The sequence below is a fragment of the Punica granatum genome, chromosome 8, assembly GCF_007655135.1.
Source record: "Punica granatum isolate Tunisia-2019 chromosome 8, ASM765513v2, whole genome shotgun sequence".
Classification (NCBI taxonomy): domain Eukaryota; kingdom Viridiplantae; phylum Streptophyta; class Magnoliopsida; order Myrtales; family Lythraceae; genus Punica; species Punica granatum.
Window position 1 is genome coordinate 14398561 of NC_045134.1, and position 20226 is coordinate 14418786.

At 39.8% G+C, this 20226-nt stretch overlaps 1 protein-coding gene across 3 annotated transcripts; it reads left to right on the top strand.

Moving 5' to 3' along the window:
* Positions 1 to 10906: 10906 nt before the first annotated feature.
* On the top strand, positions 10907 to 19996 carry LOC116187672 (calcium-transporting ATPase, endoplasmic reticulum-type). Of its 3 annotated transcripts, none has more exons than XM_031516559.1 (9): positions 10907 to 11221; positions 15233 to 16772; positions 16842 to 16963; positions 17048 to 17326; positions 17414 to 17797; positions 18081 to 18190; positions 18281 to 18509; positions 18608 to 19214; positions 19720 to 19996. In XM_031516559.1, the coding sequence occupies exons 2-8, from the start codon at positions 15311 to 15313 to the stop codon at positions 19172 to 19174; spliced, it is 3153 nt and encodes a 1050-aa protein (XP_031372419.1). In that variant the 5' UTR covers positions 10907 to 11221; positions 15233 to 15310; the 3' UTR covers positions 19175 to 19214; positions 19720 to 19996. The 3 variants fall into 3 exon arrangements, with proteins under 3 accessions (XP_031372419.1, XP_031372418.1, XP_031372417.1); XM_031516558.1 differs by lacking the exon at positions 19720 to 19996 and adding an exon at positions 12193 to 12265 and having other exon boundaries at positions 18608 to 19404; XM_031516557.1 differs by lacking the exon at positions 19720 to 19996 and having other exon boundaries at positions 18608 to 19404.
* The last annotated feature ends 230 nt before the right edge of the window (positions 19997 to 20226 follow it).

Here is a 20226-nt window from a genome sequence, read left to right on the forward strand (position 1 = left end):
CTTAAGGGTCAGTTATTCAGTCTGATTGACAATGCACATCAAAACGACCAATTCGAAATGTAGACACGAGATACGCATTTAGAAACGGCTAACTTCGCTCTGAGCGCTTAAAATGAGCAAAACCGGCTTCTGAGCCTCGTACGAACCCGAGGCATTTTCTCACGAAAAATGGCAATCTTGGACTCAATTGAACCGTTTTATCGTTGCATACAAAATATCAAGCTTTATCCTTCTTGCACTCAACCATCACCATCCAAGCCATTAATGCATTTGGCTCTTCTTCATGAAGAATACTTGGTGGAGATTCATCCATATCTTCATTAAGTCAACCAAATTTCTTTAAGCAAGCCTCTAATTACACTTTGCTTTCCTTAATTGCACTTAAGTTTTGCCTATATATTGCATAAAGTTTATTAAGCTAATGACAACACACATTGCCATCATCTCTTGCATTTCACTCAAGCATTTCTCTCTCAAAATCCTCTCAAGACTCCTCATAACTTCAGCAATTCGCAGCAGCAAGCACAGCCCCGAAAACAGGCCAAAATTGCCGGAAAACTCAACCGTTTTCCGGCGACCACCCGTCCGGCTTAACCAAGCTTCAAACAAACTTCATACCTCACATGTATTCGACCTCCCGAGTCCATTTCTGGGGTTAGTTTCAGCATTTGAAGCTTCCAGCTCACCGTTCCAGGCCTGTCCAGAATCGGGTCCCTTTTAAGCTTTCCCGGCTTTTCGGCAACCATCTTTCCGATTTAACTTGAAACTTCACCAAACTTCATATCCCACATGTTTTCGACCCCCTCTATCCATTTCCGAGCTTAGATGTTAAGTTTGAAGCCTCCAACAGCCCGAATTAGGTGTGGTCAGTACCTGTCCAAAATATATCCAGATTCGGATCCCGGATGGCAGCAGAATTGTGCGCTGTGCCAAATCTTAAACCGGACCATTGTTGGAGATCTAACTCGTTCATATCCTCATACACTTCCCAAGGGTCTTCCAGGAGAAAGGAGCCATCAAGCAACCCATTAAAACCCACTCAAACTCAAGCTTTTCCAAACCGGATAAAAAAAGGACAGTTTTGAGCTTACCGGGTTTTCTTGTCTTTTCGAGTTAACGCAGGTTCTTGCACGTCATGAGCCACCTGTAGTCACCTCCAGTACCCTCTAGGGAGGTGTCATAGCCCGGGCTAGCTCGTGCAACCATCCCGAGCCACCGGTGCAAGCTAGCCAAAATCGGGTGCCTTCTCGGGTGAACAGTACCGCCCAGGCATCCGAATTCCAGCAAGCTTTTTCCAGCCGTTTTTCCGACTTGTCCTCGACCCTCGAGGTTAGGTATAACCATTCTAGACTTAGAGAAGTTAAGACTTTTACATTATCTTTGCGTTTGTGGGGTTATAAGGCGGTTCGAGACCGGTTTACATGCAAAGTTTACATTTTTATGCTTTTTTTTTACGTTATGTCATGCATGCCTAAATCGTTTAACATGTCAATCATGTCGGGAACGGGTTTAAATCGGAGTTGAGGAGACCGATTTGGCTCGGAATGACCAAAGGAGCTCTCGGCTTAACTTTTGAAAAAGTACCCGAGAGTTCTTCTTGATTTTTCCGGGCCATGACCGGCCTCCTTGCCCCAACTTAAGTCATTTCCCGAGTTTTGTGTTTTCCTACATCCATGAAATTGGTATCGTTTTATTGATTCCGTAAATAACATGTTTGTGCGTGTTTATATGTTTAAATGCGCTTTGTCGATTTTATGGCGATACCGACTTTGCAAAAAGTATGTTATTTATTGTGTTTAAAGTTTGAGCATGCGAGAAATAGTTGAAATCGTGTTAAAGAGACCGCTTGAAACCCAAAATGGGTCAAGGAAACCCACGGCTATTCCCAAGAGGAAAGAGCCAAGAGTTCTTTGACCTTATTCGGGTCAAGAACGGTCTCTTTACCTCGATGAAATCCATTTCTTGGATTTTGTGCAAAATTGCAATTTCAATATCATTGCAAATCCCGCACTAAAATTCCTTTCAAAATGTCGTTTTCCAAACAAAATGCATGGATTCATGTATCGATGACTCTTTCGGGGTCATTTGGGTTCGAGGGTATTTTGGTCATTTTGACCAAATTATCCTCAACCTTCCTAGACCCGTCTTGCATCGTGTCATGAATCGTTTTCATTAAATTAAGCTCTTCGCGTATTCAGACTTCATTCAGTGGATCAATTCATGATCTTTCTGATTGTCTGTAACCCGCACATTTACTGTATTCGGCATTTAATATTAAGCTGTAAATTCACAAACGGGTTAATTGGGACGCTTACATGATTAAACCCACTTGACACTGATAAGTTTGCATGAATTGGTAATTAACTGATAACTCACGTCGATGAGTTGTCAAATGATGTTAATGCCCTTTTCAAAACTTGTCTATTTCAAAACAGGAAACGCGCAGTCCGATGTAGCATGGACGTCTAGAAAGAACTTGTGTGTCTCAACTTGAGTTTTTACCTGATTTCAGGTAACTCAGGTCAAAATACAGAAGATCTTTCTAGATCACTTCCGGTCAGATCGAACGTTTCTTTGGATTTTCCGGGGTTCTTGCATAATCTTGGACGATTCGGGGAATTGGTCGACACTGGCTACAGGCCGAGGTGGCCCGCACTACGACGTTTTCCCTTTTCTGAAAACAATTTTCAAATAAATGGCAGAATTGTCTTTTCACAATTCAGCGACACCCCTAGGATTAGCTTGACAGAAACACTACGGTATTAGGATATGAATGGGTTACCTGTTCAGATGCAAGTTCATCTGCAAAGTCTTTTCTTATCCACTGATGAGTTTCTGTCATTCTAGCGTAGACTCAGGTAATTAGAACGGTTATTTCTATCAGAAAACATGCAAAATACTGATTAACCTTTCACTCGACCTAACCAAACACTAGATAATGGTTATGAGGAATTCTAGATTCCAAATCTAGAGTCAAAACACGAATTTGACTAATTCAGTGGAAATTCAGTGTCATAATACAGAACAATTGTAAAAGCAATCTACACACACGAGATTTGACTCTTTTTGTCAAGTTCTCAAAATAAAGCCGAATGCAAAATGTTTTGCATGATTGTTTGCTTAGCATATGGCATTTGCTTGCAAAAATACCCCTGGGTTAATAATCTGTTAATCTACGTACACTTGGTAATAACAAACACATTCTCTACAATCTGCATGCTATTTGTTACTCTTCTGCATTTGTTTGTCATGCGGGTCGAGCCTGACTCATAGGACGCATTGCACTTAGGGTTCAACGCCCTAACCATCGAACACAGGGTCCAACGCCCTATTCATTGAGAGCGGTTGAATTTCAATTTTTCGGTGTTTCCTTGAACTCATGGCAAGTTAGAGTGGAATAATAACCGAATGCGAACTGACTGAGATTCAATCATTTCTAATTTATAATTTGTTGTATTATTTTTGAGAGTACATTGTAAAGATTTTAATTTGTATATTCATTCTGTAAGAATCTCAGTTGGTGAGCAAACGGTCCGAGAGTCAAATCATTCGAATCGGTTTAATGCTTGCCCAAATAAGAGTAATCTCAAGATCTCGCGGTTCCGGTTCACGCAGGAAATCAAATATCATAGTTTGATGAACTGTAACGCAAGATTGTGAACCGATTCCCCGACATACGGACCTACTTCTCTCTCGGCTTCTCAACCGACATCGTTTAGTTCACCGAATTTCCGGTGTCAAAACGTGTAAGTCAAGCGCAGCTTAATTCACGCGATATATGAAATAAAACTACAAGCCTAGCAAACCAGAGTACCAAAAGGGCGGGCGGGGCCCACACGTAACGTGAATCCCCGAACTCGGACTTTTCGATTCCGCACAGACCAATGCCTTAGCAAAACTAGGTGTTTCATACCCCTAGACCCGGGCAACTCACCGGCCCTTGACTTTCGGGTCGTAAATAGGTAGTGGCGACTCCTTCTCACGCGTGTCCGTCACGCATCCTCTGGAAGGTGGACACTCCCAAGTGCGATCCGAAAGCGCGCATGCGGGCCCCGACGACAGTCCACATTCGGGTTCGTACAAAAGTCAATAAATCAATTATTACTTTTTTCCTTTTCTTTAATTTTTTAACATTTCAATTAAATTTTTAATACTAAATTCTCTCGACTATTCATTGCTTTTTCACACATTTTCTCATAATTCAACAACACAATTATTACAACCCAATTAAAATCAAAACTCAACTCTACTTAACTCTAAAACCAAACACACTGAGTATGAACCATTTGCAATTTAAAAAAAAGAAAAAGAAAAAAGATCAACCACAAAAAAATACCGAATCTCATACATCGCAAAAGCATAACGCTTTTTCACTAGCTAAATACAAAATAAACGACAAATTTGGATGGTTGGGCCGCAAATCTGTTCACTCCCTTGCTTCCCGTACAAGCAATTCATATTAATCCTCTCATGAGGTGGAAGCCCGTCATCAGACTTGGAAATAAAATTCTCCTCATCACATCACTGAGCGACCGCAGAATCAGATTTAAGATCTGTTAGTGATAGTTAGACCAAACTTGAAATACTATATTGACTTTCTCACGAAAAGAGTTCTCTAGTTTTTCGTCCTGAAACTATAGACTAAAAGGAAGTGTCAGATTCCATCTGCCTTGATCGTATTGCACGAGCCAAATCTATGGATCAAGGCATCTCATTTTCCTTTTCCACATCACAAGAATATTTCCTTAATATATCCAAGATATAATTCTTTGGGCATGGGCTTGTTGGATTTTGGTTGAAAATCCTCCTCGTCATTCTCCCCAACTTGTGAAAAGCTCGTCCTCAAGCTTTCGATGTTCTTCGAGTATTGTAGTTACCATGAAGTTGAATTGCTCGTATGGATGGATCTTCATTCGCCAAAGCTTGAAATTCCATATGTAGTAATTTTGATACGCTTGACATATTTAGGATTTCTCTTCCAACGAAACAGGCAACTCTTGCGATTTTGGAGTTAACTCAATCTTGGTCTCAAATGCTTCTTCATTTTTGGGACTCTTGACAATCTTGGAAACTTCCTCAATCTTTTCCTTCTTATAATAGACTGGCTTCAGTCTCCTGTCTTCCTTTTTGGGGCCATGGTTACTGTGTAGAATTCCTTCTTCCATCGTTGGATGAATATTCGCCATATCACTAAGATTCACCTTAGCCTTTTCATGAAGAAGTTTGGCGAAATCAGCAAAGTTCTCTCGAGTTACAATTCTAATTTGCTCCTTCAATTGCAATTCAACCTTGAAAGCTAAGCCGTAAGCTTGAGATAAAGTCAAAATCACCTTGTACACCATTCTTTCTCGTATGTCAGGAATTAGGCCTTCTAAATAACGTTTGATTTTGATATCTTCACTTTCCACTAGTAGAACGCATTCAACCAACTGAAGGAATTCCATGGTATACTCTTCAACTGTCCCGCTTCATTGAGAACATTGCTTATACAATTGAAACAGGTACTCTTCATACTCCAAGGAAGAAATCTTGCTTTTAGCAATCTCTTCATACACCTCCATTTAAAACAAGATCTTTGCCATCTCGAACGCGATTGTCACGACTCGAAACTTATAGTAGAGTTTCCCCTCTATTCCTTAGTATCCATTGTCATATGCGCAACTCATATGTGTATAATCTGTTTTCTTAACTCCCAACACATTGAACCAACCCAGCAAGCTCTATATAAACATATAACCACCTAACCAATTCAGATATATGCATAAAACTCTCAAAGATTACTCAGTTGCAACCATCTTGTAACATAGACTGAACGAAAAGCTTTCATATATATATATAGCATACTTCTACAACACATCCAACCTTTAAACTAACTCGGCATGCTCTACATGAATATATAATGAGTCTAACGGATTCTAATGTACATATATGCTCTCCATAGTGTGTTCAGCTACAACCATACCACTAAACCAACTAACAAAAGTTTCAGGTCGTAACAGGATTGTAACATTTACGAACACTTACTACCTATACTATGGGTGGGCCTACTTGCCAAAATCCTTTGCGCTGATCCCCGTTATCCAAAGCCCTCCTGTGCGGCTAGTCTAGCTCCTAGCTCATCTGGAAAAATGTATGCAGGGGGTGAGCTGCAACTCAGTGAGTACTATATTCCAAGGTAAAATGAGCTAATATATTACATCACAATTCACGACAATCAATCATACACACACACACACATATATATATATATATTTCACCGTGATATAGCATCCAATACCAAGATCATCCTTTCACACAACTCTAGGGCAACCAATCCAAACAACAGTAATATAGCCATAGGGTTGCATTTCCTCGCAACAGAGTTATGACGGTACCGTGACCCCGCACACCTCATTCATATCATCCTCAACTCCCAATATCCATGTCTCATGAGCAGGGGCCGCCCATTAACCTCTGGCGGTAAGAGTTGACCTTCATTTATATTCCGCCGGTCCAGCGGCCGATCATGCCCCTACTTATATTCCGCCGGGTCCAGCGGCCGATCAGGCCCCTATTTGTATTCCGCCGGGTCCAGCGGCCGATCAAGTCCCTATTTATATTCCGCCGGGTCCAGCGGCCGATCAAGTCCCTATTTATATTCCGCCGGGTTCGGCGGCCGATCAGGCCCCTTTTATAATCCGCCGGGTCCAGCGATCCCATGGCTATAGTCCAACCATCACAAGCATACTAAGCATACACATCAACTATGTTCCGCAATCATTCAGCCACCATCACTTCTATAACCATACATATATATATATATATTTATTATCATTTTACGATGGAAGAAAGTACTCACTAAGACCCCTGAAATGACCACTTAATGAGTTGAGCCTTCCGGAGGTATAACCTCAGTCTCCCCAGCCCCTATTCAGTTCAAGCACAAAGGTTAGATAATATGCTAAATAAGAGTACATATAGGTATCAGTTTTAACTCCCGTATTATTTGATTAATATAACTAAAATATAACCAATGACATAACGATTCCAATGATATGCTATGCATAACTCAAATCATATCAGTTTAGAATAGTAATTATATTATACGGAGGGCCAATTCGATCAGCCAAATTCAAGTAAGGAGTACAAGGAATTCTAAGTACTTCTTTGGTTCCAAAATACAAATAAACAAGAGCTTGGTCAATCAACCCATCACATGATATCATTATAATGCATGATAAATTTCAAATCAGATCCCTTCTCTAATCCATAATCAGCTCAAAGAGCAAAATATATGCATATATATACATATGTACACACACTTGTCTACATCTATATATATATATATATATATATTTTCAGAAGGGCATAGCTATGTGTGTTAAAAACCTCCTAACTCAACTAAGAAATTTGCCCCCTGCCTTACAACCGAATTATTCAGCTTCTATTGGTGACCAAACTCATCCTAACACAACATAAAACTAACTCCAAATATATATCCAACTCAATTTATATTAGCTAGGAGAACTAACAAAAATCACCATAAACTAATCTTTTGAAACTTGATCAGACAAGAAGGATGCAAGAAGAGCCACAAACCATGTACAACATAGTAAATATGAATGTTTAAATCATAGATAATCAACTTACTAATCAATACTCTAACTTAGTCTTCTTCCTCTTCTTCTTCTCCAAGAATTTTCTCGACTCAGCCAGTTCTCTCTCTCTCTCTCTCTCTCTTCTGGTTCATTTTCGTTTCCTTTCAGCTAGGGATAGAGCAAGGGAGGGTATGGCTTAAATAAGGATGAAAAGAAGAAAAAGAAGGTGGTCAAAGATGGTCAGAGGCGGTGGGAAGGAAAGGGCTGCTGAAGAGGAGGCCACTTGGCCCATTCTACACTCATCTCTATCTGATTTCTCACTTTTTCGTTTTTTATTATTATTATTATTATTTTTTTCTTTCATATAGATAATGATCCAGCCACAAGTTGTGGTATATTATATACATTTAAAGATCCAGCCAAAAAAATAATGGTATATTATATACATGTATGTTATGTAACCATGCATGTGCACATGGATATGAATATGAGCATATATGCATGTTTGGTGGACACTAGCCTCACAGCGATCTTGTTGCAATCTTTTCCCACCAAGTAGAGGCTCTACCACTTAAACGATAAACAACTCTATCAACTCGGCTTCATTATCCGGAATATCATAGTAATCAAAGAAACGATGCACATTGGAAATTCATTGTAGAAAATCTTCGTCACTTACTCTTCCATCGAAAGTAGGAAGTCTTCTTGGATAGCAATCTCCTGGATCCAATAAATATCTTCTGCTTCCGTAATAATTCACAACTCAATTGTATCCTCCATCTTGATATGGACCAACACTAACTTGGAGTGTACGATAGGCCGAAACGCATCGAACGACAGGGTGTTCACGAGGAACAATTCAATATGCCCGACTGCTGTCTCTCGCATTCTGAATAGCACGACAGCCTAGAGTGCCAAACATGGAATGTAACTCCTCAAACCTTTGGTTTAATCTCCGCTCCACCATTATCAGATTTAAGTAAGTCTTGCCACCAACTGACGCAGCGCGGATCACGGTTTCTCAAGCGTAAATCCAAATCTAGACTCGAAAGGAGAAAACACGTTTAAACCCTAGCGATATGTTGAAAACAAATAGTTATGGCAAGGTCAAAGTAAGCAATAGGTCTTTCTGAGATAGCCTCCTACAATGACGCGAATAACATATGTGTATATATATATATATATTTATTTATTTATTTATTCATTTATTTAGATATGGTGAAGACATCCCTTGACTCTAAAATAGGAAAGTGACAATTAAACTCTTCTAGATAACTTTCCTAAAACGGAACAAGGAAACAATATGAAATTAGAAATTTAAGACTTTTGACTCAAACTAAAATTGGAAGTAACATCTAATTCTAAATATACTTCTATCTAAATAAAATATACTACCTAATTAAGGTAGTAATATTCCTAATCTATAGATCAAGACACCTTATCTTCCATTTCCACATTACGAGAATATTTTTTTGATATATCCAAGATATACTTCTTTAGGCTTGAGCTTGTTGATATGGATTTTGGCTGAAAATACTCCCCGTCAGAAGGCCTTTCTTCCCTTCATGTTTGTGTATTATAGAAACTGTGAGAATTTGACATCCATTCCTATGAGCAATTTAACATTTCTGACTTCTCTTGAGGTTCTCTTTGTTAAGGAATGTAGAGAGCTCAATTTCTCTATGGAAGAGGAGGAGATCTTCTCCTCATGCCTACGTACATTGACTATTGATGACTTGCCAAGTATGATTCCCTTAAATTAGACAAAAAGCTCGCATGCATGCGCTGGTCAGAGTTTTTAACCATAAAATGGGGGACTCAATTGGAAGGGGCATGTATGTAACACAAAATTTTATTGGCATCACTAACCTTGTCCATGAAGAAATTAGTTTTATTTCTATTTTTAAAATTTGCGATTTTGGTAAAATTTCTCTATTTATATTGTGAGGTAGATGGTGTTTACAAAATAGTATGTTGGATATACATTTTTGTATTCCCAATAATGGGAGATCTCTTGGTCCATAAGATATAATATGTTTTATATTGTCTTTGTGAAGATAATGAAAGCGTATATCCACAAGCGGTGGGTTTTTCTTTTATATAAATATATAAACATCGAAAAATATTCTTCCTTCCAAAAACTTTTGAAATAAAAAACCTGTGAATGTCTCTAACAAATAAAATGCCCCCGCTTTTTATGAAAATGACAAATCTGCCATCCCTCACTGATTCGACTCTTTCAAATCGGAGGGTATAACACTAATCTATAATCATATACATAAAAGACTCTTCTACTTCTAAAACTGAAAGAACTTTTGAAATTCTATGAGTGCAATAGCAAGATTATAATATGTCATTTGTTGTGCTATGATTGGTTAGAATTTCAAAAGCCACTCTAACAAGAGTTATCTATGTCCTACATGGTATTATTCGGTGAATTGCTTTAATTTTTATAATTTATATAGATTATTATAAGATATATATATATATATATCTATTACTATAGAAATAAGTGATTATTATATATTTCATTATATTTCTCGAACAACGCGATTGTAATATTTTCGCAATCACTTATCAAATTCCCTTGTAAATAGTAATTATGAATATATTTTCTATAATGAAACTTAAAAACTTCAAATATAAAACATTAAAGTAAAGTAATATTCCTCATTACCCAAAAAAAATCCTATATAATATTTAGGAACAAGTCCATGCAACACCCGGGTCAAGAAGAAGAGTATATTTTGGTTTCTATTCAAATTTCCATATTAGACATTATAGAGCTAAAAAACCGGATTCTTTCTTTGGAACACAATACTCCATCAAGTCCTCAATAATCAAATCCAAACTATTATAAATGTAATTATAAAAATATGATTTATGGCTTTACATAAATTTAAATCTTTTATGTTTCCGGCGCCGACTTAAGATCACGATATGGCATCGATTGTCATTCCTCATTGGTGGTAACACGAAAGATCTCGCTATCATAGACATACTTCATCCTACGTAACACTGTCCAATGCGTTGCTCCAGCTTTTATTATATTATATAAATAAATAGATTTTTCAGGTAAATTAAGTATAATTAGGCGGGATAAACGAAGGGCATTTCCGTAAACCCAGTCATTTTTCAAATCTTTTCAAAAGGCAGACGAAGCTACGACCGCGAAGAGAAGGAAACCGCTTTTTCTGTTCTTTTGTTCAAAAAAGCAACGGCCAAGAGAAAAATTAAATTAAATTTAAAAAAATATGTATAAAAATACTTATTTAAAAAATTATAAAAGCTATATATTACTCTTAAATTTATTGTATTATATTATCTTCCATTTTCATATCCCCACTGACTGACTGACTGACTGACTGGCTGAGAGGGAACCGAAGAATCTTCCCTTGAGAAGTTGCCTTGCTTCGATTCCAAGCCATCATCAATTCATCCTCTTCACCCACTCTCTCACCCACTCCCTCACCTTTCTCTTGCTCATCTTCTTCCTCGTGAAGGAAGAATTTTTGCTCCCCCCCCCTCTGTTGCAGCCTTCAGTTTTTGCCTCCGACGTGTGAAATTCTCGCGCAGAACATGCCGTATGTAGTCGGGAGTCCTCAGACAACAGACTTGGACGGTTTCTTTCACCCTCCAACAATGTAAGTTGCGTCTCGTTGATTTGAAGTCCTTCTCGCCCCTAATGTATCATCAGATGCTAGGCTGCTGCTCTCAGTACATGTGCTTGCCCGTTTGGGATTTATTAGGGTGGTTTGTTCCTTACTTGCCATCAGACTGTGATGATGTGACGTCACGCCAAGCCAAATTTTGGCCCCCGCGTGTTGGATGCGTTATCCATGAAATTTTGAATGTGTGGTTGGTGAAGGGTTTTGAGTGTAGAATTGATTTAATGGGAGGCAAAGATGGTGGCGGGCTTAAATGACTCGAATCCGGCTTTTATAGTGTATGGGGAGTTTCCAAAAGGACTCCGCCAATTGATCTACAGGCTTGCGTGAAACTTGCTTCTTTGATTACGTGACAGTCCTAAGTCCACTTTCTGTTCCTGTCCTCGGCATTAGTTCTGAGCTGTTTGACTGCTTCGGGTTTTCTTCGAGTTTGACTTCATTAAGGATTTCCGATACAACACTGCAATCATTAGTTGCTTGCTGGTCTTCCTTGGATCATTCTGTCCTCTGCAGGATCATAGTTCACATAATATATGATCATTTAATTGAATAATAAGATCACTGGTTTCTCACCTTTATTTAAGAACGTGCGAGTGTCTCTCTTAATTCGCTCTCATTTGAACATCCTCCTTGAAATTATTGAGTTTCATACACCTGATGGTGTACACTCAGTTGTAAATATGCAGCACTATGCTTCTGTTAGATTGTTTACATCGACATATCATCAAATTGTTGTAAGCAACTAGAAACTTCACGTAGCTGTGTCCAGCAATAGTGGACTGTGATGTTGTCAAAAGTAACACGGCTTGGATTTCAAAGTTCTTGAGCTATAATTCTGTTGCCAAGGCATGAATTAGGAGTAATTCTTAGTTCTATGTCCTGCCTGTTAAGAATTAGGGTTAATTAGGTAGACTCTCATTCTGATGTTTGGGGTTCAATTTTAGCAGAAACATCTGGTGAGCGAACCTATAATTGGACTTCAGTGGATTTTCAGAAGATGAAATGTCAAATAAAATCCAGGTTACAGCTATCTGATTCCCATTCAGATCTATATGCAACATGTTTTTCATACTGTAGTCTGAAAACAAAGGGATAAGGCAATGCTACTGACTAGTTGCATCGGTATTGCAATGTCCGCCAACTCCGTCTTGTCTTCCCATAACTTTGTGTTTCTTCCTTCCCCTCTTGCTCTTCCTCATAATGCCTTTCTTACTCTTCAGAGTCTTTATTTGCTTCACCTCTTCCTCCGTGTTCCCATAACTTCTTTTCTTATTTGTCCCTACCCAAACATCCTCCGCGGGCTTCCTTTTGGACAAAAGTTCCCTCAAGCCATTCACAATAGAAGGTACTAACACTTTGCTGTAGTCCTTTTCCTCATTTGAGGGAATCTCCAGCAAAAATTGCTTTCCTCTATCGCCCTCCCATCTTATATCTTCTCCCACGCCTTCTTCCACTCCATTCTTTTCACAACACTCCTCTCCCTCCAGGTCCGTCAAGGTCTCTCAAGTCCACAAGACGGGACTGGGTCACTGGGTCATATGAATGCTGGTGTTTAGCTTGGTTGGTTTGATCTACTTCATGGTTTGGGTCAATTTGTGGTGGACTGGATATCCTACTATTCATATGGCTGTTCACAAAACTGCTTTCTAGTTCAGTTTGTACAGTGATGCCAGTCTCAAGGAAAGTTTCAGTTGCAGTTTTCTGGTCCTTTTGTGTGCTGGTACTGGTTGGTTCTTGGGTATTGCATGGAAACTTTGAGAGAGCTGGCATTTGTTCCCTTGAACACACATCCCTCTCTTCAACTGTTTTCTTTCCTTAACTCTCCCCCTCAGTACTTCCTCCCGATCTGTTCCTCTCCCACATCTATCCTTGTTCTGCATTCGTCCTCTTTTTTGCCTTTCGTCCTTCCCAGTCCCCATTCTTCCCTTTTTTGTGGGAGTTATTATTTAGTCCTTCTTTGCTCGAGGCATCCTCATCCATGGGCCATACACCCCTCCTCTTCCTCATTCTCTTTTCTTCCACATGCCTGTCAGTATGGTGAAGCCTGCCACAAGTATAACAGAAATCTGAGAATCTTTTATATTTGATCTTAACCCAGTTCTTATTCCCTTCACTTCTCCTTCCACCAATGGCTCTTCTGCTATAATCTCCCCTCTCACTCTTAGAAAATTCCTGAAGATGCCCCCTTCTTGATGTAATTTCTCCACTTCTATAACCTTCCCAATCTGACTGCCTATTGCCCATGCATTTGATCTAAGACACATACTGTCGAGAAATGCCCATCTTCAATGCTGCATTTAATGGGCTCAATTCTTTACACATGAGCAGCTACCATCTATATTCCACGGGCCTTCATTCAGTGCTCATTCTGCTCCTTTTTTATCACTGGATTAAAATATAAAGACGTTTTTACCAGCATCCATAATATGTAATTCCCCACCATGACCACTTGAGCACCCCCATAACTGACCCCTTGTTCATCTCCTTCTCCGTTATTACCTCTCCCAGCAGAACAGTACTTCTCTTGGTGTCATTAGCAACTGATTCCAGATTAAATACCGTCTTGCCTTTTTTTTTTTTTTTTTTTTTACTTCTAAAATTGTTAAAATTGTGGAGTTTTAAGTTGTACAGATCTGCTTGACTATATTCGTCATCACTCATAGGGAAATATACTATTGCTTGATGTTTTCCAAGATATACTGGGCTCTCGAGCTCCTAGTTGATTTTGCCTATTATAAGGGGAAAATGGTGCCCGTGTGTTTGAAAAGATAAGACTGATTCACTAAAGGGACAAGTGAGTAGAGAATGTACCTTTTTTCCCTTTTCCTACGTCTATGTATGATATCAATAATCTGTTGAGACCTTAAGTCCAGAGTTCAGCGTAAATAAGCCATTCAAATCCCTGATATTAATATGGAAAAAACTTGATCATTGATTGGTGAGGCATCTTCTAACAAATTAAAGATCCCAAAAGATATTTCAGAAATGCAACTTTAAGCAATAAATTCCTGTGTTAGGCTTATCCATGAATTCACAAGTATACAATATTATAACTATAAACCTCAGCTATGACAAACATTCAAGTACATTTTGGATTATTTGTCTTTATAATTTTGTAAAGAGAGCTGGACCTTCTTGGTGGGATTATTGATGAAAATTTCATTTACTAAATAAAGGAGAATAGAAGAAAAGACTAGGACAACACAACATGTCAATTTTTTCTTTCCTATTTTGAATCACAATAGCTGAGTCATGAGATCATACTTTCTGTAGTCTAACTATTTTTAAGGTCAATGTGATTGTGATGGTATTCAGAGACAAGTAGGTACTTCTGGTTGCACCATAAGATTTTGCAATCTATTTTTAGGTACAAACACTAACCGCTTAGATTTCTTTATTTAGGAGGAGAACAGTTGAAATTATTTGGGTATGATAAAGATGATATAAGTATCTTTCACAATTTGGGGCATTATGGTTATTTGTTGTTTGTTCGTTGTTTTTTACTTCCTGTATTTTGCTTGCTAAATATTTCATGGTTTAGAAGATACAACAAATTGGCCTTGTAAATGAATGGACTTAAAAGGTAAGGATAGATAAGCTGGAGTTAAACTGCAGTGCTGAAGTACCTACTGCAGCACTTTGAACTGCCAATCGTATAATATCTGTTCCAGGGTTTGCAATTGCAGATTGAAAGTCTGATCCTGTGAATTAAAACTGTAACCAGAGGGTACTCCTACCAACTGAGAGAACTGTCACCGTTACTAACGGGAACGGTTAATTAGGTTGGGGAACTCCCCCAGAAACTACTTCTTTCCCCAACTTTATTCTGATGGCTTATCCCATACACAGTACATTCATCAAAACTTTGCCTCGTTTAATTGCTCTAGCAGCAAATTTTGGAGTTGTGCTTTGCAATCTCATGAGTCTTTGCAGTGTAGATTGTTGCTGCTTCTCTAAACCCTTTTGCTCAATTTGTATCTTGTGCAGGAACAGGAGGTGATTTTATGTTGGTTGTCCAGACAATGACTATCTTGTTAGAAATTTTAACTACAGATTGAAGTGATAATGGAAAGAAAGCCATTGCCAGCATGGTCATTTTCTGTGGAGCAGTGTTTGAAACGGTACAATGTGAGGTTAGATAAGGGTCTTAGCACCTATGAGGCCGAGAAGCGTAGAGAGAGCTATGGATGGAACGAACTCTCCAAGGCGAAGGGAAAGCCTCTGTGGCAACTCATATTAGATCAATTCGATGATATGCTTGTTAAAATACTTCTGGGTGCAGCATCCATTTCATTCATCTTAGCTTATATGCACGGATACGAGTCAGATGGGTTCAAGGCTTATGTTGAGCCGTTTGTGATTGTGCTGATCCTAGTCCTTAATGCCATTGTTGGGGTATGGCAAGAAACCAATGCTGAAAGAGCGCTGGAGGCCCTTAAGGAGATGCAATCTAAATCCAGTAAGGTTTTAAGGGATGGTTATTGGGTTCCAGATTTGCCTGCAAGGGAGCTTGTTCCAGGTGATATAGTTGAGCTTCGGGTTGGTGACAAAGTCCCCGCGGATATGAGAGTCGCTGTTTTGAAAACCTCAACGTTTGGAGTTGAGCAGAGCTCATTGACGGGTGAGGCAATGCCCGTCTTGAAAGGCACTGATCCTGTAACTTTGGACGATTGCGAATTACAATGCAAGGAAAATATGGTCTTTGCTAGCACGGTTGTAGTAAATGGAAGCTGCATATGTGTTGTTGTCAGTACAGGGATGAGCACTGAGATTGGTAAGATACAGAAGCAAATACACGAGGCTTCTTTGGAAGAGAGTGATACTCCTTTGAAGAAGAAGCTAGATGAATTTGGTGGCAGGCTAACAACTGCAATTGGGCTTGTTTGCCTCGTTGTGTGGCTTATAAACTACAAAAATTTCCTGATATGGGATATGGTGGATGGGTGGCCTGCAAATGTGCGATTCTCGTTTCAGAAATGCACGTACTATTTTGAAATAGCTGTTGCCCTTGCTGTTGCTGCCATTCCAGAAGGTCTTCCTGCTGTAATCACAACTTGTTTGGCTCTGGGTACACAGAAGATGGCACAAAAAAACGCCATTGTGCGGAAGCTGCCAAGTGTAGAAACTCTAGGATGCACAACTGTAATCTGTTCTGATAAAACTGGAACCTTGACAACAAATCAGATGTCTGTGTCTGAATTTTTCACTTTGGGTGGGAAGACCACATCCGCTCGAGTATTCCGTGTTCAAGGCACGACTTATGATCCTAAGGATGGTGGTATTGTTGATTGGAATTGCTACAATATGGACATTAACCTGCAGGCGGTGGCAGAAATTTGTGGAGTCTGCAATGATGCTGGTATACATAATGAAGGCTGTCGTTTTCGAGCCACAGGTTTGCCCACCGAGGCTGCTCTTAAGGTTTTAGTTGAGAAAATGGGTGTTCCAGATGCCAAAGTCAGGAATAGAATTCGTGAAACACAGCTTGCTGCTAGCTATTTGATCGACTGCAAGACGGTGAATTTAGGTGAGTATAAGTTCAATTCATACTACAATTTGATTGATCTTCGGTTCTTACTATTCTTTTTGTGTATAGGTACATGTGATTGGTGGAATAAGAGATCGAAAAGAGTTGCCACACTGGAATTTGATCGTGTTCGAAAGTCTATGAGCGTTATTGCCAGGGAACCATCGGGTCGTAATAAGCTTCTTGTTAAGGTGACTAACAGGATAGTATCTTTTCTTTTTTATATGATTAACCTGATGCTGCTTTTGAAAATCGATAAAATGTCGTTTTCACAGGGGGCTGTTGAGACTTTACTTGAACGCAGCTCTCACGTGCAACTAGCAGACGGATCCCGTGTACCAATTGATGAATCTTGCAAGCAACTTCTGCTATCAAGGCTTCTGCAGATGAGTTCAAAAGGATTGAGATGCCTGGGCTTGGCATACAAGGATGAACTTGGAGAGCTCTCGGACTATTATGGTGATCGGCATCCGGCCCACAAGAAATTACTTGATCCAGCTTCTTACTCTTCCATTGAAAGTGACTTGACTTTTGTTGGAGTCGTTGGGTTACGAGTAAGCTTCTGTAATGCAGCCAGCCCAAAGATCTTTTAGAGTGGTGATCATCTTTTAATTTTTGTTGTTCAAAATTGCATTCAACAGGATCCTCCACATGATGAGATCGACAAAGCTATTGATGAATGTCGACAAGCTGGGATAAAGGTTATAGTGATAACTGGAGATAACAAGTCTACTGCTGAGGCTATTTGCCGCGAAATTAAGCTGTTCTCTGAAAAAGAGGATCTTATTGGGAGGAGTTATACTGGTAAGGAGTTTATGTCTCTTTCATCTACCCAGCAAAGTGAAATTTTGGAGAAACCAGGAGGGATAGTCTTTTCTCGTGCGGAGCCTAAGCATAAGCAGGAGATTGTGAGAATGCTGAAGGAGATGGGTCATATTGTGGCAATGACTGGTGATGGTGTGAATGATGCCCCTGCTCTTAAACTTGCTGACATTGGGATTGCGATGGGCATGAATGGAACTGAGGTAAAGGCTTTCGAATGCTTTCGTGACCCTCTGGGTTGTTAAGTGAGAGAGGGATAACAAAAGTGTATTACTCGTTGCATTTATGCACTTTTTGTTTTTCAGCACAACCCATACAATCTGGTTCAGTAGTTATTTTTGGGGTAAATAGTGGTAAATAGATTCACCATTCACAATGCTTTGGGAAATGAAAGATCACCTTGAGCTACATCTCACGAAGGAGAATCAAATATTCCTTTTCTCCAATTAAAGTCGGATGCGACTAATTGTACATCTATTTGTCCAGGTTGCAAAAGAAGCTTCAGATATGATCTTGGCAGATGATAACTTCAGTACGATTGTGTCGGCTGTTGCAGAAGGTCGCTCAATATACGATAACATGAAGGCTTTTATCCGGTATAGCCACTTCATAGTCAGGTTAAGATTCTCGTCAAGTGGTGAATGAGCTCACTTGTTTTCTTTTTTCTTCGGTATTATTATTTGCAGATACATGATATCATCTAATGTTGGAGAGGTAATCTCTATTTTCCTGAATGCTGTGTTGGGCATCCCGGAGTGCTTGATCCCAGTTCAGCTCCTGTGGGTGAATTTGGTTACCGATGGGCCACCTGCTACGGCTCTTGGTTTCAACCCTGCTGATAGCGATATCATGCGGAGACCTCCTCTCAAGAATGATGATGCTCTGATAAACTCTTGGGTCCTTTTCCGCTACTTGGTCAGTACTTTGCTAATAAGAGTGACCATGGATGGTCAGTATTAAAAATTAAATGCACTTTCAATGTTGACACAAGGCTCATGTCTCAAATTTGGCAGGTGGTTGGTTCTTATGTGGGCTTGGCGACTGTGGGCATTTTCATTATGTGGTACACACAGGCTTCTTTCCTTGGTATTGATCTCGTGAGCGATGGGCATACGCTCGTCGAACTGTCCCAACTTCGTAACTGGGCAGAGTGCCCTTTGTGGTCAAATTTCAGCGTTACTCCTTTCGTGGTTGGTGGAGGCCACACAGTCGCCTTCTCAAACCCCTGTGATTACTTCACAATTGGGAAAGTGAAAGCCATGACTCTGTCCCTCTCAGTTCTGGTTGCTATCGAGATGTTTAACTCTCTGAATGCTCTGTCCGAAGACCACAGCTTGGTCACTGTGCCACCATGGCGGAATCCTTGGCTTCTACTTGCGATGGCATTCTCGTTTGGGCTGCACTGTCTCATTCTTTATGTTCCCTTCCTTGCGGACATATTTGGTGTTGTTCCGTTGAGTCTGAACGAGTGGCTATTGGTCGTATTGATATCTTCACCGGTAATCCTTGTAGATGAGGTGCTCAAGTTGGTGGGCAGAACCAGGACCCGAAGATTTAGAGCAAAGGAGAAGATGGCATGAGATTTTGCTCGGTCATGTGATTACCCTGACAGCACATTAGGTACACTTCGAAGTTTCATAGGAGATGGCATAGTTTAGCTGTGTGAATTATATAGTATACCTTAGCAGTTGAAGCTCTATAGTATATTACGAATGACTAAGCCTAGACTGCTGTAATTGCCTCTAATTGGTATCGAACATCGTTTCATTGTTTCATTTAATTTTTATTGCGACATCAGCACGCTCCATTCCATCGCATCCCTGTTTATTCTTTACGTGTATTCTCTGGATTATGCCCGTACATATTGTCAACGATGCTCAGATCATGGAAGAGGGGAGGAGAGAACTGATTTAATGGATCGGTTGATGCCTACGAGAGGACAGCAGACTCTAAAGTCTGTCTGAGGGTATCATCGGGCTGTACTATACCATAATTTAACATATCTCATGTCGGAATCATTGTGCATCGTGGTTTCTTTTTCGGTAGGACTCTTTATAGCCATTGGCCTCGACTGGATAATTGTACTTGTACTCGAGTGGTTTTAATCGATTAATCAATTATATAGGGCTGCCTGGTGGATCGGGCCAAGGAGCTCTGGCATGCTGCCTCCTTTTCACGTAGCCTTCCCGTGATGAGCAGTCCCTCAAGGCAGCAGCCTGCTTCACCTGACTCCACCTTAGACATGCTCCTCCATCAACGCCCGGCTCCAGCACAAGCTCCTGGATAACCTCTCCGACAAGGCATGCTCCTCAATTTTGTGTGTTTATCGATGTTTATTGATGATCATTGTGTAAGGAGAATACTTCTGGAATCCTTTCATTGCATCGGAAATGCTGGAAGCCTACTTAAATATCCTATACATACATAGAATCCATAAATCTAATAACACCAGAATAGTTTCACTGGAAGTTGTGAATCCTTGTGGCTGAGGTGAGAGTATTAGACATAAGCATCACTATGGTAACCGGACCGACTCCCTCGTTATCTGGAGTGATAAAAGTAAATTCAAGTTCCGATTTCGATCGTCAGATATCTCCGAAACAAGAACCGAAACCAGTTATAAATAAAAATA